The sequence below is a fragment of the Equus asinus genome, chromosome 3, assembly GCF_041296235.1.
Source record: "Equus asinus isolate D_3611 breed Donkey chromosome 3, EquAss-T2T_v2, whole genome shotgun sequence".
Taxonomy (NCBI): Eukaryota; Metazoa; Chordata; class Mammalia; order Perissodactyla; family Equidae; genus Equus; species Equus asinus.
Genome location: NC_091792.1, coordinates 106,423,320 through 106,449,624, shown reverse-complemented (window position 1 = coordinate 106,449,624; position 26,305 = coordinate 106,423,320). Strand labels below are relative to the sequence as shown.

Here is a 26,305-nt window from a genome sequence, read left to right as displayed (position 1 = left end):
TCTATAAATCATTGCCTGCTGCCACAGAGCCATGAAATCAGTTTTAGCTATTAAGATAGGAGTTATTTCTAGTCTTATGCTGGTTAATTTTAACAAGTAGAAAGATTATGCATTGTAATACTCCTGCTGGTGTTTGTTTCTAACAAAATAATGGTAACTTGGCTTCTCAGATATCATCATTTTATAGTACTTATTATCATCCTTGGTTAATATCTACAAAGTAGTACTGAGCCTGTAAAGTGTATAAACCTAAAATTGTGGAAATCTCAGCATCAGAGGTAGACATAATTGCCTGAGAGAGGGAAGGAAGTGGGAGGGAGGACTGAGAATGTGAAAAAATTGTGATCATTCGATTGTATAATCTTATAATTTACCAGAAACTTCTGGGCTTTCCACCAGTGTCATCATGATGATGATAATTCATCAAGGAAACCCTTTTGTGCCAAAAGCAACTAGTGAAATGGGGGCTTTGGGGAAGATGAGATTTGTCTTCTTAAATTGTAAAACCGCCATCCAGGAAGACTTGGGAAACAGAATTTGTGAGCTTTACAAACTGATTTAGTTGCACAAGTTGACAAATTTTAAGATGCACCATTATGTGCAGAACAGAAACTAGGTAATAGGAGGAGACAACTAACTATAAAAGAAATAAGTGAAATGGTCTCTTCTCCTCGAACCTGTTAGGAAGAATTGGCATATCTGCAAGAAATCTATTTCTGAAAAGTATCTAATATCAATTTACAACAAAAAAATAGAAATAACCCAAATGCTCACCAGCGTGAAAATGGATCGGAAAATTGTTTATACATACAATGGAATATAACCTTATAATACAGCAGCTAAAAGGATCAACAATAACTACACACCACGGTGTGGATGAATCTTAGAGAGTGCAATGTTGAGTGAAAGGCTTAGAAGGTTATATACAGCGTGAACCCTTTCTATGAAGTTAAAAAAAAATGAAAGTAAATATATTGTTTGGGCATCCATATATTTGTAATAGTATTTTAAAAGTAAGATAATGATTTACACAAAATTCAGAAGTGATTGCCTCAAAAGGCGAGGCAGGAATTGAGAAGAAAGAGCACATAAATATAAGTTGTTGGTTCATTTCTTCAGTTGGGCAATGGTTTCATGGATATTGGTTATATTTTTTAAGAATTCAAATTATACATTGAAGTTTGCTATTTAAAGAAGTTCTGAATTGAGTCATTTTAGAAAATAATTCCCCTCTTGATTTATCTTTTCACACTCCTGAATATATCAAGCACTCTTAATGAATCCAACTGAGAGGGTAAATGTGGAAGGAACTGGGTAAATGGCTTTCTCAGCTCTCTCCTCGCAGTGGTAGTACAGTAAGCAAGTGACCTTGTCCTTCACAGGGTCCGGAAGAATTTGGTTTACCCTTTGCCAGCACACAGCAGGACAGATCCATGCTGGATTCTCAGTTTCTCAGAAAATGCCCACTAAAAAACCTGAACTAAACGGACAAGGGTGACTAAGTGGAATATGTGGTTTGTGAGGCATTAAGGTGTAAAGTGTGAAAGCTGATAAAAATTTCCTCTTCTTCAGATCTTGAATTTGTTGAAATTCATGTTTAAGAAATTTCTTGAGGACCTTGCCTTTGTTACTTGTTGGTTTTTTTGTTTGTTTCTTTCTTTTTATTTTCCCTGAATAAAATTTAATCCTTAGGGCAGAGTGCTAAAGTTGCAAAGTATGGGAGAAAACATGGACTTTGGGGGCATCTAGACAGAAGCAGCTTGGCACCCAGATCTGGCACTTGCTAGTTGCATGATTTTGGACCAGTTACTTGGCTCAACTTTGCATGTGAAGAGTGGATATCAATATCTGCTTTGCAGGATTCTTGTGAGGATTTGATATGGTATTTGTAAAGCACCCCACAGGAAATAGAAATTCAACAAATGATAGCTATCTTAAGTAATAATTTTTCCACATTCTATAATAGGGACGTCGGACATGACAAATCCCGTCTTATAATAGTAGCTGAGTAAATAGACTTTAAAAGCAATGCAACTTCTAATTTTCAAATGTGAATCTCGTTTGCTTTGACTCAGTGATAATGTGGAAAATTCAGGCTGTGTAAGTAGCTAGGACACAGTATTACTCAGATCATCATCTTGGACTTGGACTTCACATGGGCCTGTTTTTTCTGGTTTAGGGCCACACACTGCACCCTAGCCCTCCTCGCAACTATCTTACAAATATGCATTGTTATTCGCCAGTGGGATCAAATGAAAAAATAGTTCAGTACAGCTTATAATTAGTGTATTTATGAGAAAAAAAATGAGAATATGAGAAAAAAGTTCAAGGTTTATGTGTCTTACTGACTTAATATTACCTTTATATTCTAAGCTAATATATTTACTTACTAAAGACTCAAATGTAAAAAGACTACTACACAATATTTAGAATTATTTTTATTAGTCTTCTACTTATAGTGCTTGTTTTCATAGTAAATCCATTGCTTATAAACAGTGAGTAACTCTTTGTGCTGAAGACTCCAGAATGTTTACCTGCAAATAGGTATAACATAGTGGGAGTACAGGTTTTCCTGCCCACCTGCAGTTTTTAGGTCTGAAATGACTGCTAACCCCTTCTCAAACTCATGGATAGGGGAAACTCGAGGATAACCTGTTCAGGCAGGTTTTTGTCTCCTTGGCAAAAGCTTTAGTTGCTTTGGGCTTCCCTCCCTGTGTCCTCTACCTGGAGAGAAGGACCTTTGGAAGGAACGTTCAGCACATTTCTCTGCATATTGACCTAGGTGTCCTTGTTGTAATCAAACCAGATCTCCTGTTCAGGGTTACTAAATGCTTCTTGGTTGGTTGGTGGAAAGATTGTTTGTCATGGTTTGTGACAGGCTGAATTCAGGCATTGGTACACCCCAGGCCATCCCAGAGCATTCACATTCATTTCTGTATTCACTGTTCTGTGTTTTAAGAATGTATCAGTGACCTAGAGTCTTGATGTCATATGTACAGATAGCCAGCACGGTTTGGCATTGTGGTTCCAGGAACTATTCAGAGTAAATTTAATTTAAATGTTTTAATGACTGTTTTATATGTTTTGAGGTATTGCATGGCTTAAAGTGAAACCATAAACTGTCCCCTTTAAGATTTAATGTATAAAATGGAAATATGTCTGGCTAAAAAGGAATCAGTGTAATTAAATGGGAATGCTTTAAATGAAGGCTTGTGTTCAGTATTTGGATATGTAAACTCTGCTTCCTTGAAAAAATGATCTTGTCTTCCTGCCGCAAGCGCAGTGCCTGGAAGGCTGCCTGGCATGTGGAGTACTCCCAGTGAATGTTGAATGAATGAATGAATGAATGAATTCTGGGTCCAGATGGAGGATAATGTTGGAAGAGATTGATTTATTTATTTTATTTTTATTTTTGAGGAAGATTAGTCCTGAGCTAACATCTGCCACCAATCCTCCCCTTTGTGCTGAGGCAGCTTGGCCCTGAGCTAACATCCGTGCCCATCTTCTCTACGTTATATGTGAGACACCTGCCACAGTATGGCTTGACAAGTGGTGTGTAGGTCCACACCTAGAATCCAAACTGGCCAACCCCTGGTCGCCAAAGTGGAGCGCGTGAACTTAACTGCTGCACCACCGGGCCGGCCCATAAGAGGTTCAAATAGAAATGAATCAACCTGGAATATTTTATTTTCCTTAGTGACTTGCCAATTTTCTTCCTAATTATAAGTAAGCATATATGTAAATGCATTCTTACCTTGTACCAGTTTGCCTTCTCTTTAACAATATGAGAATGCCTGTTTACCTGCAGAATCTGGTTCCTAGCATTTCTTCTTTGTGCTCAATCTCAAGTTAGGATGAAGCATTTATGAAATTTTAATAGTATTCTGGGAGAATTTTTTTCTTTTAGTTTTCAGAAATTAGTAAATCAAGGTATCCCTCTGATAAAAGTCCCTAGAATGGAATAAATCATCTTGGGATATATTTCTTGAAGTTGTATGTTCCTCTTTAAAACCAGACCCTTCAATAGAAAAAGAACACTGTTTTCAATTATCCAAAACATTTTCAAAGAAAATATTTATCCTCCCTTATCTCCTTGTTAGTTATGTAGCTCAGAAAGCAAGTACCTAACTTTTTGTTACCAAGATATAAATGCCTCATTGGATAATATAGATATGTGTGTGGGTGTGTAGGTGAGTTGGTTGGTTGGTTGAAGAGAATGTGATAATGTGCCCTTAGGATGTTCCCGGAGGGGACAATTTTTAAAATATAACATAATTTTATCTTCTGATTAGAAACATAATACATGCTTAATGCAGAAACTTGGTAAATACAGCAACATCAAAAAGGGGTGGGAGATTGCCATTAATTGGGAAGGATTTTACTTTTTTAACTTGAAGTTTTTTCTTGCACCTCTGTCCAGTCTAAAAAGTCAGGTATTTGCACCTTGGAGAAAGAAATTATAAATGCCTGAGAATATGATATTTAAACTGGAAATCTGTTTTATTTTTTCTTAAAACTCCTTTGGCTGAATAAAGAATTTTAATAGCTAGGTATATAAGGATGAAAGATAGAGGCGATTATGTGCTTGTTAAATTAATTTAGCTGCTTCTCTTACCATCTTTGCTGTGGAGTATTATCCAGTATTAATTGTCCTTCTGTTATCCATCCCTTTTATCCCAAAGTGAGGGGAATTGATGAGGATACGTGCATTGTGTTATGTCTGATCACAGTTTGACTAGCACAGTCTGGAAGTGGGTTGTGCAGGATGAGAGCGAGCAGCCTAATTGCTCTCCCTGCATCAGCAGCATCTATAAAGCATCCTGGGAATTGCTCGCCCTACGTTCAGAGCAGCTGGTCACATGAGCCTGAATTTTCAGTTCAGTTCATTAGTCAGCCATTTTGGTCAACACCCTGCTTACTGCGCACAACCAATCCTATTAGAACTCAGCATCCCGGCTCATCTGAGCAGATCCTGGAAGTGATTTCTGCAGTTCAGGATTTTTTTAAGCTAGATTGAAAATAATTGGTTTCTTTTTCGTTCTTTTTTTTTTCTTGTGCTATTTTTTTCTGCACAAAGAAGGAGAATTTTATTCATGCAGAGGCTAGTTTTTTAAAGCCAGCTAAGGTGGCATCGGCTGTGCAGGATTTAGTGCCGATAGCTCAGCTGAAAAAGAAGGGGGTAGGGAAGGGAGGATAAAAGGAGAGAAGCTGGGAGAGGAGACAAGCATCATCTTATTTTGCTATGTGGTAGGAACTGTCTATGAGAAAAGATAGTATAGAATTATTTATCTTGAGCAGTTGATTCTTAGACCCTAAGATATTTTTCCTTGTGTTTTTTTTTTTAACCTCCCCCACCCCTTTTTTTGAGAGCTTTGTTTGGGGGTTTTTGGTGAGGGGGTTTTATTTATTTTTGTCAGGGGTGTGTGTGTGTGTGTTTGTGTGTGTGTTGTGGTCCCAGCTGAGTCATCATGTCTGCTCTGACGCCTCCGACCGATATGCCAACCCCCACCACTGACAAGATCACACAGGCTGCCATGGAGACCATCTACCTTTGCAAATTCCGAGTGTCTATGGATGGAGAATGGCTCTGCCTCCGAGAGCTGGATGACATCTCACTTACACCTGACCCAGAGCCTACCCATGAAGGTATGGTCAGACCCCATCCACTAGTGTCTCACCAGCATCCTCATTGTTTCGGCGGGCTGGGAGGGTCAGGAAGAGGAAGGAAGAACCGATACTCTAGACTGTTAACCACCCTGAAAACCTTTCGTCCTTACCCACCACTCAGCTCCCCTTCTCTACTTTACTGAGAAAAAAATATTTTTTCCCTTCCCTCTGAGGCATCCTTTCAAAAGATGCTGGTGCTCGTTTAGAGTTCTTTGTCTTTAAGCCTCTAAAGAGACCATTTGAGCTCACTTAGCACATCTGACCCTAATTGATAATGAAAAGGCTATTAATTTTGATTGTATACTAAAATGTTATAGAAATTGCAGTGATTCTTAATAGAGTAAGTTAAGACAGCATGACTATAATTATAGGATTATGTATGATATAGTTGAAACATTCAAGGGGGGTATCCCAGCATCAGAATATAATATTAAACAGGCTATGATATCTAGAAAATATTAGATCAAGCATTATCCTTTTTTAATAATATGGATTATTAAGTTCAATGAGAAAGCAGTTTTACGTTTAGTGCTTATTTAATGAATATGCACTCTTAACAAAGCATAATGCCTTGAAAAGGTGAATAAGGTAATCCCTACCCATGGAATCTATTGGCCATTGCTTTTTATGATATTTCTGGTAACTATGACAACCCATTTGTAATTTCCACTGTCACTACCTTTGAGACCTTTGTGGTCTCTTGACTTGTGACTTTCTCCCAGAACCTTTTCTGAATTGTGAGAGGTTTTCAGCTTCTACCCTTAATTCTCTTAACTCGATACCATAAGGAAGAGAATTAATTTGAGTTATAGCTGCAAGTTGTTTTGTTTTATGTAGTGGCCTCTTAGCTAGTGTTTATTCTCTACCCTTAAAATAATGAAGACAGAAATGCTGACATGAGGAGAAATTCTTTATAAATATCTGCCTGTTGTTTAGGCATAGCTATAGGACAGAGGGCCTAAGGAGAATTGCACAGAGCAGATCCTGTTAGGAAAAGTGATTCCTTGCCCTTGACCTTGCATTGCAATCTTACTATGACTCAGTCTTCACCCTTTGTGTCTGAAAAGGATTTTATTTTCCTTTGTAGACTTAGCCTTGAGAAAGTCTTAGAGAAGGTTAACATCACAGAACACAAAGAAGTCATTTGGGGTGTGTCTTTTAGGGCAATGTTTAAGGAGTTTTTAAGACCCTTTGCATCTTTTCACAATTGGTTTGTCACTTGGACAGCTTCCTTTGGCTCTTTCATAATGTGCACAAGGGTTAGGCATCAGCTGGAATTTCATACAATGCCAGTTCTGTTAAAACAGCCTCCAAAGCTTTAAGAATCTTTAAGGAAGAAAAATACACTTTTAGAAGGCTGCCAAGAAGTCTTTTAGCAAATGCCTCAATTGGCATATTTTGTTTTAAAAATCATTCCCATCCATTTTGAAAGTTATGCAATATAAAATATTCCCTTAATTATAAAATCCAGTGTATCAGTGTCTCAAAAACAACAATTTTAGTACTTTGAATATATATTTGTTTTTTGAGTTAAGATTCCTAAGAGTGAGCAAAAGTGAGCTGTTTGCTTCGTGTAGGCATTTGTAGCAATGCTGTTTGAATTCTTCCTGGAGAAATCTGTGATGGAAAATGTATGAGGCCTGCAACCTAACCTATAAGTGGCACATCCTTTGCTTAAGGAAAATAGACAAATAGGGCGTTCTCAGCACCTTAGAATCAGCTATAGAGGATGTGGAGGAAAATAGAGAAACACTGACAATGAATTTTGAAATTTTGCGTTAAATTGGGCAAAAGAAGCTATAATTTCAAATCATTAGAAATGGAAATAATAAAAGAAAGTGCAGGCCCAGGCTGGCATCTGTAGGTGTAGCGATCTAGGAAACCAGGTGATGCTTTGTGGAGCTTTTATTGCCTTGCTCCACTGGCTGGCTCTGGTCATCTGAACAGTCATTTGGACCCAAGAAATGTCTGCTTTAATATCAATACCAGTGACAATTGTTAGGTTTAATTTAGCTATCAGCAGTTAAGTGGTAATTGCCAGGCCAGTGACAATGTGAATCTCACATTCTAGACAGAATGGAGCACCAGGTGCCTGGACACTCAGGAGTATTTATAGAATACTTCCTGGCGGATTCATAGAGGGAAAGACATCTGACCACACAAATCCTGCAGTGGGGGCCCCTGATTCCCACAAGGGAAAATAGACCAAAAGCATTACATACCCTCTTAAGACGATAATCTAGACTGTGTGTGCAGCCCACAGTATAGGCCTGGACTTAGGGTTTCTGCCTAGCTTAACCTTTAAATACATAGGAATAAAAACATTCTCTTCATTATGTCAATGCTTATTGGTGGTCAAGGAGGTGATCTCTCTCTCTCTCTCTTTTTTTTTTTTTTTTGTGGGGGGGAGATTAGTCCTGAGCTAACATTTGCTGCCAATCCTCCTCTTTTTGCTGAGGAAGATTGTCCATGAGCTAACATCTGTGCCCATCCTCCTCTACTTTATCTGTGGGATGCCTGCCACAGCATGGCTTGAGGAGCAGTGTGTAGGTCCACATCCAGGATCCAAACCAGCAAACCCCAAGCCGCCGAAGCGGAACGTGTGAACTTAACAACTGCACCACTGGGCTGGCCCCTCTCTCTCATTTTTTAAATACACTTTTTTTTTAAAACAAGGAGCAAATCTACAAATCTTTTTACGTAGATTTCCCCTAAAGACAAGAGCCTAGCTGAGATTGATTCCCCAGAAGAGAAGATTCAGGAAAGGCTTCATCCACCAAGTGAGACTTAGCTGGACCTTGTGCTGGACTAGGTGATCCCCAGGCAGACATGGGGCGGTACATTTCAAACACTATGTGTAAGGTGGCTGATCTGGGAACAAGAGGTAGTTAGGAGTGGGACCTACCTCATAGTAGGTTGGGAAGATTAAATGAGATAATTAATGTAAAGCACTCTATAGATGTTAGTTATTTGTGTAATAGTTATTCATGGAGCAATAGTTTGAGCCACAACAGTTTAAGCCACATTCTTAAATATATTACCATTTTAATGTATGTGTCTGTTTTTATATCTAACCTTCTGGAGCAGCCTAAACTAGTTTTTTACCAGACAGATTAAAGGTGAACGTTAGTAGCTTAAATTCATGTTTTAGCATTGTCCTTTGTTGGACCTCTATAAACAAGAAAATAATTGATTAAAAATAAAACTGAGTTGTCAAGAAATGCTTGTTTTCCTATTAACCTTTTAAAGATGGGGAATCTCTCATTGAGAGGTGGTGCACAGATGATCAGTTTAATACAATAAAATACACCATTTGGTTACAAAAACAACTATAAGCTTTGAAATTATATTTTTAACTTAGAAAACTGCTCAAATAGAGATAATAAGAGACAGACTATGAAGAGATGGTGTATTGGACAGACACATTGAGAAGAGAACCTTAGATTTTAGGGTTACGGTAAAGAACTGTATGTGATGGCTGACTTCATATGTGCTCGTGTTGCATAACTCCGCACTTTCCCCTGGGAGCTGCATCTTGCTTTAGTGTTCATTTAGACTATCTGGCATTTATACTGTGATGTATACAGAGAGAGCTTATATGACACATCTGCGAGTATAGTAGTGATAGGGCACTACATGCAAGGAATGCGTTTTGATCTGTCACTTGGTCAGCAATATTTCTTGGGTGCCCCTTGATGCAAAGTCCAGCTCTAGGGACTAGAAATAGACAGCCTTGCCCTAGGTGAGTTCACAGTCAAAGTAAGGAGATGAAACAAAGATGTCAGAAGATGCTGTAAATCAAGTGTGGACTACTTTGTTGCTAAGGAATAATCCAGTTTCTTAGGAACTGGGAAGTGGACTTCAAAGCCAGATAGCACTGGGAGTGACCACGTTTCCCAAAGGACAGTATGGGTGCAGATTTGAGATCGGAGAATATTCAGTCATGAATACTGTACCTATGTGGTATAATGAGCAAGGAAAGTTCCCTGAAGATGAAATGCAGAGTGTTATTCAGTGACTGTGGGAAGTGTCTTGTGCTGAGAGAACTCCATTGACATTTACTAATGTACTTTTACTCATTAATATCACTGCCCGATAGTATAACCCCATCCTGCCTTGGAACTGCATATGGTCGTGAAAAAAATGCATGTCCCAGTGGGCATTTTGGCAGGGAAAGCCCAATGGCTGTTTACCGAAAGACTTCAGAGCATGAATTCCCTGCAGTGTGGTGCAGGGCTTCTAAACCTGGGATCCATGATCCTAAAAAATTCTATATAAAATTTTATACCTGCGCATTTTTTTCTGGGGGAAAAATTCTTAGTGTCCATTAGAACCCCCCAAAGGAAAAAGTCAACTGCTTAAAAAACATGCAGTTTTCATCATAAGATCAGACCCTGGGCCCTTCATTCAACTTACATTTAAGTATCCTACTTATAATTTATGCCCTGCACCATGCTAGGTGCTAAGGGACAGCACAGTGACCAAGCCTGGGCCTCTGGATGTTCTGAGCTTGGTGACAAGTGGGGAGTGGGGTTCTTCAAACAAGTGAAATGGCAGTCATTGCGCTGCAATGGTACAGAGCCCAAAATCTCACCTTAGGGAGTTCCCGGGGCGATTTCCAGTTGAAGTATTGTTCCAGCTAAGCCCTAAAAGATGTGCAGGAGTTATCTGGGCATAAACAGGAGGCAAGTAGTGTTGCGAGGGAGCAGATGACACTTGTGGAGACCCAAATGCCAGAACTGAAAGATCCTCAGTATGTATTTTCAGCCCCTTTCCAAATTTCCTTTCCAATCAATTTTCACCTCTTTGGTCAGAAATATTAATAAAGCCACATGCTCTACTAGGGACAAAACGTTAGGGGTAGTGATGAAATAGATTTTTTTCCTTTTCCAGTTGTGCACAATGGTAATGTTTTAACATTAAAATCTGAAGTGTTTTAACAGTGAATAAGTTCATTGTGTGCATTTGCTTCTATACTTTAATAAAATAAATATTAAATCTATAATATATGAATCTTAATAGCCCTCTTGAATAAGATGTAATTAGAATGATTTCTCCCAATTAATAGAAAAATGAAACAACTGTTACTCTTAATATTGAATACCAGTAACACACAAATTTATGATTAGACTATTTTCACTTATGTGTGAACCGTCCCTTATCTTTTTGATACTGAGCATATATTTCTTTTACTAAGAAAATTATAAGCATGTAATGCTCAAATCTTCTTAAATAAAACCACTTTGAACTGAAGTTGATGAAAAAATCAAGTCTATAATTATTTTCATAAGTGAACATGTAATGATATCAAAAGTATCACTTTGCTATACGTGTATGATCTGTCTGCATTTAATGCAATACCTGTATACACACACAGGGAGACGTGTGTGTGTGTGTGTGTATGAAGTTATATAAACCAGATTTAAGGCATCTGGCTATTGTAATTTTCTGTTATGATTAAACAAGCAAACAGTACTACACGTGTTAGAGCATAAAAGCAGGATATATGTGCTCTGTTTCACAACAAAATCTCAATTTTGTCTTTTGTTTTCATTTTGCACAACTGCCAGAATCTAATTATGTCACATCCAGATTTCTAAACCTACTTTCAGCTTTCCTCCAAACCCGTTTCTCTTCCTATACAGACACATTCTTCATAAAATTGCCAAATGAGTCTTCATGAAAGGAAACTTTTCATTCTTGTCTGAGAGCCCTGTTTCAGGCAGCCTTCTATATTGAATATAGAATATTCCTGAAAAAGTCGTGGTGGTGTAGCAGGAGGAGATGTTATCATTTATTGAGCAGTTACTTTGTGCCAGGAACTGTTTGCTCTAAGTAATATGTATGTATTATCTCATTTAATCCTTACAACAACCCTCTGAGCCTAAGGACTGATTATCCCCATTTTACAAGTTGATGTTCAGGGGTGTGGTAAGTGATAGAGCCAGGATTCAAACTCAGGCAGCCATGGTTCAACCTGTACGCAGCAGTCCTTTACCGGAATTCAGTGAGTGTAAGTCCAGCGATAGACCTGTAATAAGGGACACCTTCCCAGTCTCTGCTGACATATTTCCAGCAGTTTTGTGCACAACTGAACACAGCATTGGCCAGCTTCAGTCCAGTGAGCATCCAAATGAGGCCAAAAGCCTGCTATCTGGGGCGTGCTTGGTGATTGCCATTGATTAAATTGGAGACCTTAGCTGCTTATCCAGTTGTTTTCTTTTTCCTCTTTCCATTCATTTTTACAAAGTGTGTGAAAATATTTACATAGTTGTGCAGATACTGCCAAACAGCAAAAATGGCACACTGCTGAAACTGACCTGGGTGGCAGGCAGCACCTTTATGTGCTAACTTTAAACTGGTTCTCAAGTGGATGTACAAAATGATGTGAAAGCTGTGGTAGCAGTAATGTTCATGCTTATGGATTGTTTGAAATAGTGACCACATTGAAGCCTTACTCTTAGCTGAGTATTCCCGTGCCCTCTTTGGGTAATTTTACCTATCCAATGTTTCTTCAAACTCCTTTTCAGTAGTTACCTATTTCAGCCGGGCTTTGGTTCTGTACTTCACCAAAACCCTGATTATTCTTGTTACACTTCCCTCCTGAGATTCTTCATGCTGACATGAAATCAGCAAAGGGAAACAACGAACTCTAGACTCCCCCACCCACCAGCCTTTTCTAACTAATCCAGCACCCTCGACCTCCAGAATCAGTGGGTGCTGTCTGCGTTGCTTGATTGAATGCACTTGGAATCATTCTCCAGTGATTTATTTTAATCTATGTGATTCCTCACTTATGAAATTGTATAGAAAGTTCTTTGGGACAAAACTTTTCTTTTGCATCCTTTGAAGGCCTCACAGTACTGTGTACTGTTTATGGTAGATATCCACCACGCTGCAGGTGCACTCAGTAATGCCCCATAACCCCCAAAAATAGTCAATTTTAAAAGAAAAGATTATTGGAATGTCTTCCATCCATTACACGCAATTTATGCTTTCTGGGTTTTTTAATTTTCTTTTTAAAAAATCATTTATCTCATATTCCAGGCTAACTTTATCTTATTTAGAAAATAGAAGTTTAATATAACATAATAATTTGCTGTTGTTTTTTCATATATCCATGAATAATATTCAGTGCGGATGAGAGTGTGGGAAGACTTGGGCAGGGACTCTGCTACTAGGAGTTACAGCCTTTTTGGAAATCACTTTATCACTGTGAATCAAGAGCCTTAAAAAATTAAGTCCAGTGATTATACCAGACGTCTATCTTAAGAAAATAATCAGACATACAGGCAAAAAGTTTACATTAGTATATTTATGTAGTACTGTGATTTATAGTATCAAAACCTTAAAAGCAACTGAAATAGTCCAACAGGAAAATTGTTGACTAAACTGTAGACCATCTATACAGCAAGCACTGAGAATGGTGTCGTGGAGGAACATGTGATGGCATAGGGGGTTGTTTAGAATATTGTAAGGTTTAAAAGCTGTCCCCCAAGCCACGTATGCACTGTGGTCACAGTTTGCTTTAAATGCAGGTACACATACACACAGGTAAAAGGAAATATACCAAAAATGTAAAAAGTGATTATCTCTGGATAGTGGAACTATCCAGATGATTTTTATGATATTCTTCATACTTCTTTATGTCTTCCAATATTCTCCAAGAGGATATATTACTATAATCAGGAAAAAATGCTATTTTTTAAAGATAAAAGCTTTATAAAACTAGAGGTGTGCCATCCTCCATCGTCTGACTCATATTTATTAAGTAGCTTCCGTGTCAGAGTTTCACACATCCGAAAAGGGGGGCAGTCACCTCAAAGCGGAGCTGCTGCTTTGGATTCAGTTTCCAATATGCTTTCTTTATGTTTCTAGGAGACATTTTGAGTTTTTCCAGGTTACAGTCCTATGTTTAGTTACAGGCACGCTTTGTTTTCAAAGCTGTCTAAATGCTGCATGCAGTGCACAAGGGCGACCCACAGTGTCTAGACTTAGATGCATTCAGTACTGTTTGATTTATTCCTTTCCTAAGTGTTCCCAAAACAAAACGTGAGTCGTTAGGATTCCTTTTTTCACAGAATTGTGTCATTGTTCTTTGCTTTCCATCCGGCCCGCCTCCTTTTGTAATTGGCCTTTGGTGAGATTACTGGAACGTTTGTTGCCACCAGCTCAGTTAGCCTTAGATTTACGTTGTCAGGTTCTTCGAGTTGTGATCACGTGTGCACAAGGCAGTCTTTGTGAACTTCTCGAAGTGAGAAGGTTGTTACTTTTAGTACCATCTCGGAAGCCTGCTGGGCAAAGTTCTTTGGACAAGGTTCATCCCTTCCTGTTGCTCTGCCCTGGGAATTGCCTGGCTAGTCACCCTTTCAAGGTAAGTTTTACCCGCCTACCTCTGGGATTTTATAAAATCCTCAATCTGGGAGAGAAATACCAGCAGAGTTGCATTTGCAGCCGGATCAGTATTTAAACCACAGAAGAGCTACATGTGCCTCTGAGCTGCCGGAAACGTGTTCTCCCTAAAATCAGCTCTCCCCTTCCCATTTCAGGTCCACTTTCATTTTCTGCCCAACTCCATAATCCTACACTGCTGTCCACTTAAGAGCACTGTCATCATCACAGTGCCTCACTGTCTTCCCTGTCTGTTGGCGAGCCTTTTCTGGACCTTTCTTAGAACAGAGCTTTTCCTTTAATTTTTAATTTGTGCCTTAATGGAGTTCACATTAACTCTTCTTTTGGGTTTTCAGCTTCCAATGCCAGAAGGTCATTTGTCCTAAACTAATCACTGACATATTTATCATTTTCCAGAGGTAAATGCTGTACCAGATTAGATAACTCCTATTCGGCGGTGGGGCTCAGATTGGAGTTCAAGTTGTAGGATCTCCAAGCCTGGGGTACCTGTGAGACCTGGCTGGAAAGAGAGCAGGTGCTGTCATTTGAGAGCACCCTCAGTATTCTCCGCTCTTTAGTCGTGGTTCTGTACTGTTTTGCTTTTTGGTGGTGCCCCTCTTTTGGGGAAGTGGGGAGTATAAGAGGGCATGATTGTCCATTGTGGTTCCTCCGACGCCCGCCAATCCACTGGGACTGCTGTGAAGAGCTTTTGAGTACAGGGGGATAAATACTAAAGTCTGTTCCCTTGCAATTTTTCATATTTGAACTTTGCCAGAGAACAATTAGAAGGATTTGATGAGCTTAGAATTAGAAGCATATGTGTAGATGGACAGTGAAACAGACTTGTTACCAAATGGCCCCTAAGTAACTACTTATTTTTCATCATAATTAAATATTCCCCAAATAAAATGTGTATGTCAGTGTGTCGAAAATAACGGGGTTCTTTTAGAAAATATATTTGGTATTATGTATATATGTATTTTAATGAAAACAACTTTATTTTTCTAATTATAGAAATGGTATATTTGCATTGTGAGTTAAAGAATACAGAAAAGCACAAAATACAAAATAGTAGAATTCACCTAAAATTTTACCACCTGTCAGTAACCACTGATAAGATTTAGTAACCAGATTCTCTTGTTTTAATATGTAACAGAGTTCACGTACAAGCTCACATAATTTGATACATGTAAAGTCATACCATACTTGTGCCGTGTGCCCTGCCTTTCTTCCTCTGCACTGTCTTTCCACATCGCTAACAGAAACCTGATTCACCTCGTTTAATGTCTTCAGTTGACTGGATGTGCCATAATTTCTTTGACTCCCTTATTACAAACATTTAGGTTGTTTCTAAATTTGGCTACCACAGACAGTTTTGGTACATTATTACTTTTGTAACTTAAACACTCTACCAATTTTCATTTTTAGAAATGGAATTTCCGGGTCAAATGGTAATGTATTTTAATTTTTTATGCACGTTTCCAAGCTGCCATAAACATTAAAGAAAATTTTTTTAATAGCATGATATCCTGAACTTTCATATCAGCTACTTCTTCACAACTCATGTTTGTCTTTCGCTGCTACAGCTGGTTGTGGTTTCTCATACTGTGTTAAAATCTGAACTTAAAGAAAACAGTTGTAGTTTTTTAGGATAGTTGATTCAGTGGCTATAAACTGCATGGTGATGTTTGGGTTTTTTTCTTTAAGGTAGTGACAATGTCCTAAGCAGAAGAGAGTGAATTTTCCTGTTAATTGTCCAATGAGGAATTTCACATTTTTCAGAGATTGCCAGAGTTTGCTTTCTGGGATGAAAAGGCTGCAGGGGTGTCTTTTTCCTTTCTCCTAGAGCTGTAAAACTCAGGGGGGGTATAAGATGTACTAGGTTTCATCTGAGAATCCCACCATGTCCAGCCCCGTGGGCAGCAGCTTCAGTTGAGGTGTATCAGAGACGTTATTTCTGCTATTGCAGCCATTCAGGCAAGAGGGCAAAGGGTCTGCCGAGGGGAAGCGGCCCCCTTTTCTTCATGCCCTCATTCCCCTTCAGACCTTGTCCTCTCTAGCCTTCCTGTGTCGCCTAGCTGCTCACTTGACTTAGGAATCTGTTTTATCCTCTCTTATCTCTCTAATACCGATCACTTTTTACTTTGTGTCAGAGTTACTTAGTTCTCCTCAAGGGCAATGTCTGGATACTTCATCTTTGTAGCTTCTATACAAACTAACTGTCCCGACTGCCTTAGTAAAGTCCATTGCTCATGGTCCATGCCCAGTAAATAGCTCAAGTGTTGATAACTCTATTGGAAAAACCTACAGATCTCCTCCTGTGTCTTTCTTCTTTACTTTCACACAGAACACTCCTGACACTTCTGGTCATCAAATGTGTGGGGGTTTTTTTAACACCAAGCAATTCTGCACCACCAGCTGGGTGTCCTACAATTTAATTCAATTCTGACTGTCTACCTGGAGACAGCGTCAGATCCCACAGGTTAAGGGCTCAGTCCCACAAGATGCCCCCCACTTCAGATGCCAGTTGCAAGTAGTAGGTCCTCAGGTTACCCATAACTTCTGTCTGACTTGGCTACTCAGAGGTTCCCATGATCTCCTCCTCCTTGGATTCAGTTATTTGCTAAAACAGCTCACAGAACTCAGGGAAACACACGTTTGCCAGTTTATTAAAGGATATGATAAAGGACACAGATGAACAGCCAGATGAAGAGATACATGGGGCGAGGTCTAGGAGGGTCCAAAGTGCAGGAGCTTCTGTCCTTGTGGATTTGGGGTCTGTCACCCTCCTGGTGTGGATGTGTTCACCCACAGGAAGGCTTTTGAACACCATACTATTGGGATTTTCTGGAGGCTTCCTCACGTAGGCATGATCGATTGTTAACTCCTTTTCCAGTCGCTTTCCCCTCTAGAGAAGCGAGGGGCAGGGCTGAAAATTCTAAGTGTAAAGTGAGGCTCTTGGGCTTTCTGGGGACCAGCCCCCATCCAGGAGCTCACCCAGATTCACCTCATTAGAACAAAAGATGCTCCTAAGGCTCTTATCACTTAGGAATTTACAAGAGTTTTAGGAGCCCTGTGTCAGGAACTGGGGATGAAGACCAAATATATGTTTCTTATTATAAATCACAATATCATAATAACTTAGTTACTTTTTCCAGGACCATTTGTATATTTTGCTGATATTTTTGTTTTTACTATACTGTGGGGAGAAGATAGCCCTTGGCCTAAATTACTAGTTTTTTAGAACAGGACCTCTTAGCATATTTTAAAATTAGCTTGACAGTTCCTTTGCTAATTTTAATCATTATGTTACCAAGCTAATTACATTATTGTTAGTTTAACAGCACCTCAACTGTTAAACTTGTCATTTGGTCTCCTTACGTTCACTTATTCTTTTCCCTGTGTTTAATATTTAGTTTAGTTGTGTTTTTTTAACTCCATTCCCTCTATTTTCTTTGAATAATTATGGCAAATATACTTGGAGGAATCCAGTTTGTAGCCAAATCAGAATACAGGGCACACGTTGGTTTCTTGTAAATGTTAAGTCAACATTGAGTACCTATTATATCCTAAGTATTTTAAATTCATTAGCTTTTATTTTCACAACAGTTCTTCAAGGACTATTGATTTGTGATCAGTGGTAGTAGGAGCTTCAGGAAGGGTTTCCCCCAAGAAACTGCAATAAACTTTGAAAAATTAACACTCAAAATCAAAGACACCTAGCCTCAAAGGGACAGTGTGACTTGGTTACATTTGACCCTAAACTTGACTGTAACTTAGTTGTCTATAGTAATACTCCTGAAGAAATATCTCAAGGAGAAGAGAGATCTCACAACCATGCATGCATAAATAATGGAGAGGCACTTTGAGCCCTTTCAAGTGCTTCTCAGGAGGGAAGGAGCTTGAGCCAGTTTCCTCATCCAGGGAAAAAAGAAGTAACTCCACAGGACCCGGCACCTGTTAGAGCAGGGGCCCCACCCAGACCTGTCTCAATGTCAGAGCCAGGACCCCTTCCACCAGACCACACTGCGGCCCTCAGTGAGTCACCATGTACTGTAAAAACAAGTATTTTACAGTACCACCTAAATATTTCTAGAGCTTTGTAAATTAGTCTGCTGATTTATTCATTCTTAGACCTGAAACAGAATGATAGCCAAGAAAATAGTTCAGTGAACCTCAAATGAGCTAAGCTTCCTCGTTCGAGGCCCGTGTACAGTTCCAGCCTTGTCTCTTACCTCTTGACTGAAAAAACGTCTTTGTTCATATGCATCTTAAAAGTAAGGTTATAGGGGCTGGCCCAGTGGCACAGCGGTTAGGTTCACACACTCTGCTTTGTGGCCTGGGGTTCGCTGGTTCGGATCCCAGGCACAGATCTACACACTGCTTATCAAGCCATGCTGTGGCAGGCATCCCACATATAAAGTAGAGGGAGGTTAGCACAGATGTTAGCTCAGGACTAATCGTCCTAAAAACGAAATAATAATAAGATTATAGAGTCTGCTAGGTGCAGCGTTTTTACCCATTTAAACCAAGCATGTGGAGTGGGGTGGTGGTGCTGATGTTTTGTAATCAGTCTTGTGTTACCACACACAGTGACAGTCCACTTGCAATTTCTCAGCTAGGCACTCCTTTCCTTGTGAGTCAGTGTTTTGAGTGGGAACTGAGGCTATCTGTTTTGCCAGAGTAACTTTGGAAGCTCCCCTTTACTGTTTGTTTTAACATCTATAGTGCGCATCTGACACAATTCTGATTGTTACAACTCTGAATTATGCATTGTCGGTAGCAAAATTTTAACCCAGACCTATCTTCTTTTTTTTTTTTTTGCCCCTAAAGAGTTACATTTCCTGCTTTGACTAGTGAAATTTTTTTTTTTCCCAAAGATTGGCCCTGAGCTAATATCTGTTGCCAATCTTTTTTTTTCCTTCTTCTTCTTGTTCTTCTCCCTGAAGCTCCCCAGTATGTAGTTGTATATTCTAGCTGTAGGTCCTTCTAGTCCTGCTATGTGGGACGCTGCCTCAGCATGGCTTGATGAGTGGTGCTAGGTCTGCACCCAGGATCCAGACTGGCAAAATCCTGGGCCACTGAAGCAGAGCGCACGAGCCTAACCACTCGGCCACAGGGCCGGCCCCCAGACCTATCTTCTGTATCAACTAACAAGCCTTTAGGTTACTTCTCTCTGCAGTTTGTGAGTATGTATTATTATGCTACAATTAAAGTTAATCTAGTTTTTTAGACCAGGCAAAACATGCTCAAGGCAACAAAGAATTATCCCCAGAAAAATGAAATTTTCTGGGCAAGAGACCAGAGTTCTCCATGCTACCATCTACCTCTGATTCAAGTATTAGATACTTTCGTTGTTGTTTTAATAATTTGAACATATTCCAGAAGGCTCAATTTTTTAAAAATCTTTTTATAAGTCCTTCTTTGGGGCTTATAAAAAAACAACATAGTATCCGTTCTTTATTACAGTAAGATCCTGAGCATGTCAGGGTCACGTGGAGAACTGCTTTAAAAGGAGAAAACACACCTTTTACCTTTCAGGGGAGGAGGGTTTTTTAAAATTGATTCCATCGCTGTGACACTCCTAACTTTAAATTTTGTTTTAAAAACAAAACAGAAAATATGTCTGTTTGGAGCAGAAAAGCGCTCTAGATAGGAAGGGGAAAGTCAGAGAGATCGCTTGTTCTCGCCACCCATTCCTGCCTAGAAACCCACTTTCCAGAGCTCTGCTCGGCACAGATCTTGGAGCATCTTTACTTTTTGCTTTAAGGTAGCCTTCTATTTTATTAGATGACAAATACAGTTTCTGGTTACTAAAGAAAATAAGGAATAAAATAGGAATATTCACCTTACTGACTTTCACAAGGTCGGTTAGCAAGTCTGTAGAGCAAACTAATGTGAGGGTTAAAAAGAGTACATTCTTGTGAATCTCTGATGCTGTGTTATATAAATGTGAAGCATATTCTATTGTCAGAGGATTATACCTGAAAATGATCTATGCAAATATACATATAATGACTTTTAACACTGGTTTACTATAAAATAATAGTAGCTAACCCTTATATTGTGCTTTTTCTGTATGAGACACTTTCTAAGGGCTTTACATAAACAGATCCACAATTGCAAAATCCATTAAAGCTCTGAAAACCAAAAGTATTTTTCATAAATTTGCCTAAACTCATTTGGTGCTAAATCATGACCTGAATTTATTTGAGGCTATTTATAGTCTTTATCTTATTTAATTTGAATATTCACATATTTCCTGCAGAAATATTAATGTGCTTGGCTGTGAAGTGCTGCCCCAGGCCCTGCTAGTTCTGCATGTTTCTTGACCTCAGTATGGACCATTTTACCTTTGTAAAATTTTAGAAAGAAAATCTGAATTTCAAAATACATCTGGCCATAAAATACTAAGATAAAAGATTTTGGACCTGTATTTACTCTTTTACTCCTCACATCGGTGCTGTAAGATGGGTGCTCTTCTTTTCCCTGTTCTATAGATGAGGAAACTGAGGGAAAATAGATGAAGTACCTGGACTACAGCCAGTAAGTGGTGGAGCTGGGATGTGAGCCCCGGCCATCCAGCTCTTGAGGTCATCACGCTCTCCTACCTCTGTTTATGAAGTGACTCGTTTGGGATGTCAGCAGAAGTTAGGAATTTAATCCTGGTTTTCTGTGCTGTATTCCTGTGCTTGGTTTGCTAAATCATTAATTTCTAAACTTTTAAATTCGGGGACGTTACAAGTATAATATGTTATAGAAAATGCCTTCTTTTTATATTACCTGTCCTCGTGTCTGACCTAACCAGGTAATCAAGATATATCTAGTTTTTTAAAAAGTTCCACTTTAATCAAATATCACATTACTAAATCACCTTCTGCTTCCCTGTTTTCTAAATTTTGATTTTAACCTTTTATGTATTTGTATCTTTTTTGCACATCTTTGTAGGATAAATGACCATATTGACACTAGAATGTACCTCACTATACCACGTCAGGACTAAAAGTCAACCAATTTAATTAGAGTGATAATTTAATAAACTAGTGAGAGAGTAGGACAAAAGATAAATTCTTTTCTTAGGTGATTATTCCAAGTTATTGCTTCAGACCCTGTGCTGGCTTCTGTGATAAATTTCTCGAAAGCAAAGCTTATCATGGACAAAGTATTCTTTGCCCATTTTCTCATATTTGTTATGCTTCATCCTCTGAGAACTTCCCTTTATTTGCTGTGTATTTCCACATGTGAAATTCACATGATTTTGTGATTTAAGTATGAATATTGCAATTGTATGTAATATAATAGTTTCAGAGTTACTGAAAGATGAAGCTAATCCATTTTTTAAAACATTTCTATGGGTTCGCAAAATTTATTTCAGAATAGTGATCTCACAGCTTTAAGGCACAGAAGTATCTGTTATATTTATAATCACATTCTTTCCTGTCCTTTTGCCTCATGTGGAATATTCTGTGTATTGAATTTATAGTAAGAGGAGAGAATACTATACTCTTAAATGATTAAACATCTGTCTATTGAATTATAAGTGATTTATTTTGTCTGTCTTAAAACCAGCATCTTTTCCTTTATTTTTGTTCTGGGGAAGGAGAACTGTGGGGGTGGAGGGTATTGGGGAAGGTATTTGAATTTTTCTTAGGTTGTTTCAAGAAAAGTCACTAGTTTGTATCATGATATTTGGCCTGAGTCTTAAAACATATTCCACATTTTGCAGCTTCACTGAAATGATCAAAATAAATGTTGAATGAGGTCAATGTGGTGTACATTTAGAATACAAAGAGCCTAATCTTGATTTTCAATGGGAAATAAATCTGTGTTACTTTTTGTTTGTTTTTATTAGAAACTTTGAGATTACTAATCTTAGCTTGAACCATGTTTAATAGTCATAGTTGATACCTGCTTGGTGAGTGTCGTATTCCTCCTTGGGTGAGCTCCCAGCCTTTCCACTGTTAATCTGTGGGTTAAGTGGAAAGAGTTCTAGGAATCTCCCTTTCAGTTATCCCTTGTGAAACCTTGTTTTTAACAGCACTTTTCTTTCTTGGCTTGCATGACATTTTTTCTTTCTTTTCCTTTCTTTTTGCCGTTTGCAAAGACTCTTGGGAGGATTTGACAGATTTGGTGGAGCAAATGCGCGATGATACAGAAGGTGCGTGCCACACCAACATCTTTCAGCTTTTTTTCTTTCTTTCTTTCTTTTTAAATTTTCCAACCACCTTTTGATTGTTTTCCATAAGAGAGAGTGTCAGCTTTAGGTTTTATTTCCCCTGGCAATAACTGGAGCAGTAAGCATATTTGCCAGATTTTCCATACGGGTACTTCATACAGGATTAGGGTTTCAGAGTCCCTCGTTTAAAATCTTTATCTTTGTGGTTTCAAGTAAAGTGGCATTAATATATGTTTGTGCTGTTCCTTTAGGGTATTTGTTAAATAACATGTTCTAAAAGGACTTTATTTCAAGATTATATCAAGTTTCTCAGTGGCTGTTTTTTCATTTGTTTGTTGGGAAGTTACCCTTTTTTTATCATCTATTAAAATATATATATATTTATATTGCATCTATTTCTGTGAATTCCACAGTACTCAAAAATGGGTCCCAGGAATCTAAAGTGTTTGGGCTGGAATGTGGCTGTGTGTGTCTCCATAACCTTACGTACTTTCAGCTTGGTCATGTAATAGCGTTCCTTTCTGGTGGAATTACTCTGAAAAGTCACAGGTGTTCTAATGTGTTCTAACCTTCATAGGTTCCCCAAACCAGTAATTGTTCTTTCTGTACTTGGCACCTAACTTTAGGGAGCACAAGATGATTTACACATTTTATAATAAAAATGGAAAAATTGAAGTTTGGTTCCACTTTACCATCGTTTTACATTCTCCCACTTTGCCTGGGCAACTGAAGATGGGTCCTCCAGCCTCAGCATACACTCTCCCGCACACACTCTGACCAGACTAGGCTTTTCACTGACCGTGTGAGCTGCCCTCGGCCTCCTCTCCTGCCTTGTTCCTGTGACATCCCACCCAGAGCATTTACTCCCCTTCCCCCTCTGCCTGTGCCACCCGCGCCCTGGGTATGTCTAGGTGAGAGCTCCACAAAGCACTCCTTGACAGCTTTGGCCCACATTCACTTCTCCATTCACTCAGGTCCTGCAGAACTTGGAGCTTACAGCATTTTACTTGTTCTCTGGTTCTTGTGTGTTTATCATCCTAGCTAAAGTGTAAAATCCTCAAGAGCAGAGATGGTCTTAAACTTCTTGGTATCCTCATCAGACCTGGAATGGTACCATCCTCAGTAGATTGGGTCACACTAGACAAAACTAAGTTTTCTCTCCGCAGTGATGCCCAATAGTTTCTCCAGCACTTGACTTTGAATGAGTTTCATCTCATTTCTTATAGTCAAACTATCTTTTTATTCTGTTTTTGATTCAGCTTTTAATATAACTAGTTATGTATAATTCAGTGAAAAGACAAATCAGTATTATCTAGTTGATTGACAGTTCATAGACAAAAAAGAGGAGAGTGTTGATTCATTCAGTGAGTAGTGTTTACTATTATGTTAATTATTATTGTTGTTGTTGTTATTATTATTACCAGGCACCATACGGTTTAAGGTTTTGATTCCTTTAATAGACTAGAGGTACAAAAGGAAAATGCTGCATAAAAGCCAACAAATCAATGCCCCTCTTAAGGATTCTTCCCTATGACTCAACCCTGGCAAAATTTCGTTTCTCTAATACACAGTGGTACTGCAAGAATCAAGCTATTTTGAGTGTCCAGCCTCCTTTTTTTCCATTTTGTCTTTGCTGGAATTTTTGTGAATGATTTTCATAGGTGAAATCAGAAAGGGAAATAAGATGAACTGTAACACTATATATAACACATAAAAAACTCACAAGCTGTTGGGGCACACCCAGTGGCGCAGCAGTTAAGTTCGCACATTCTGCTTCGGTGGCCTGGGGTTCAACTGTTTGGATCCGAGGTGCGGACCTATGTACTGCTTGTCAAGCCATGCTGTGGGAGGCGTCCCATATATAAAGTAGAGGAAGATGGGCACAGATGTTAGCTCAGGGCCAGTCTTCCTCAGCAAAAAGAGAGGATTGGCAGTAGATGTTAGCTCAGGGCCAATCTTCCTCAAAAAAAACCCCACAAGATGTGAACTGTATCCATACTTAGATGATCTTAGTAGATTACCAGTCAAGTGGTATATGTAATGTTGGCCAAGAAGCTATTTACAGAAAAGCCTTTCTGAAATGTAGTTTTTAAAAAGGAAATCAAAATGGCAGAAGAGAAATGGCTTTCCTTGTTAACTTTTTTTTAGTATTTTCATCTTTGTCTTTTTTATGTCATTTTCTACTTGTCTCAGTTCAGTTATGTGAAATTCTAGAATTTTGCTGTATTACATAACTTAGAGATTTTATAAATAAGTACTTGTAACAAGAATAAATATGAGTTATGGAGTTTTACCGCACATAACACACATGGCAGCTCAGGGTCTGCAGAGGATCCTCGTTTCAGACCCTGGAAAGCTGATGATGTTTGTAGGCTCAGATCTTTTCAGGAGACCTTCACTGCTGGGCTGTTTCAGTTCTGTTTCTTACCTGTTATAGATGTGTCATAACAGTTGGCTTTTTAAAAGAGGAAGTGCTAACACTGACTTTCAGACTTCTGAAAAACTGCTTTGTAAAATAAACTTTAGGAGGTTGCAGACTTGAACTGTTAGCTTTTGGGTTTTGTTTTGTTTTATTTTTTTAATTTTGGCAAAATTAAAGGTTTTTCTGCTGAACTGATTTCTTACAGTAATGGTTGGTTTTACATTTAGTGCGTCTGAACTACTGTCTAGTAGAATATAAAGTGTCTTCTTCGAGTGGAATTGTATCATGCTTACAACACTGATCAACTGTCTTGCCATCTCATCTCATTATATGTTATTAATTTGTGTCTAAAAGTTTTGAAGTGCACTGGAAAATTATGAAGATTTAATGAGATAATAAAAAGCACATAGTTTACTGTCTTTAGTTTCTCAATAAATATTGAATTCCCTCCTATACTCATTACAAGCCTTTTAAATAGATTCTGTAAATTTGCTGTTGCCCAGATTACTACCCGTCTCTCTGAGCTTTGAAATGGTTGAGACATTACTTCAATTAGGGAAATAATTTACCTGTGTAAAATATGACCTGATAAAGATTGCTTACTGATTCCCTGAATATTTTCTTTTGGATTAAGACTTAATAGCCACCATCTTGAAAAATGGAAGGAACACATCTAAGAGATTTTCTTAGCATCTAGCACTGTGTCACGTAGTCATTCAATAAAGGCTTATTTTAAATTAATTAAAATTGTTACACTTGTATTTACGGAAGATCGTAATAATTTTAATAGCTAACAATTTTTTGTTCTTAGTATGTCCCAAGCATTTCTAAATACTTAATATATGTGAACTTGTTTAATCCTCAAAACCCTATCATCATTTAATAGATGAGGAAAGTGAGACCTATAGAGTTAAGAAGCTTTCCCAGTGGAATACTACTCAGCAATAAAAAGGAACAAACTATTGATACACGCAACATCCTGGATGAATCTCTAAAGAATTATACTGAGTGAAAAAAAGCCAGTTAAAAAAGTTACATACTGTATAATTCCATTTACGTAACATTCTTGAAATGACAAAGCTATAGAAGTGGAGAATAGATTAATAGTTGCCAAGGGGTAGGAGAGGGTAGGGGGCTGGAAGGAAGTGAGTTTGACTGTAAAAGGGCAGTATGAGGCATCCTTGTGTTGATGGAAACGTTCTGTGCCTGGACTGTAACTCATTGTCAGTTTCCTGGTTATGATAATGTACTCTAGTTTTGCAAGATGTTACCTTTGGGGGAACTAGGTTAAGGGTACATAATATCTCTCTATTATTCCTTACAACTGCATGAATCTGTAATGATCTGAAAATAAAAAGTGCAAAAAAAGGAAAGGAGAAAAGCAACTTTCTCAGAGTCACACAGCTAGGGAAGAGTTCGAACAGCCTTCAGACTGCAGCAGGCCTACCCCGTGGCTTGTAGTCTTAACCGGTACACCAAAGTTCTTCAAATTTATTTGATTCCGGAACCACTGTAAAAATATTTTTTCACCAAAACTCAGTATACACATCATTTATTTGTGTATATCTAGAACAAAACTTTCATGAAACGATACATGACCCTACTATGCGGGACATACTAAATCAATTTTATACTCCACTAACCAGCTA

General features: G+C 38.5%; 1 protein-coding gene across 23 annotated transcripts in view; it reads left to right on the top strand.

Moving 5' to 3' along the window:
- The window catches only part of RUFY3 (RUN and FYVE domain containing 3), an 80,906-nt gene that overhangs the window by 9,726 nt on the left and 44,875 nt on the right, over positions 1-26,305 (top strand). For 8 of the 23 annotated variants that reach the window (XR_011502209.1, XR_011502208.1, XM_070505699.1 and 5 more), the window contains one exon: positions 22,163-22,216. The exons of 5 other annotated variants lie outside the window; for them this stretch is intronic. Coding sequence is in view for 14 of the 18 variants with exons in the window: in XM_070505699.1 (XP_070361800.1) it covers positions 22,163-22,216 (54 nt within the window). In the remaining 4 variants the exon portion in view is untranslated. Of the gene's footprint in view, positions 1-4,758; positions 5,647-13,799; positions 14,042-22,162; positions 22,217-26,305 lie in introns of those variants that run through there. 10 more of the 23 variants (XM_014847212.3, XM_014847211.3, XM_070505700.1 and 7 more) reach the window with 8 other exon arrangements.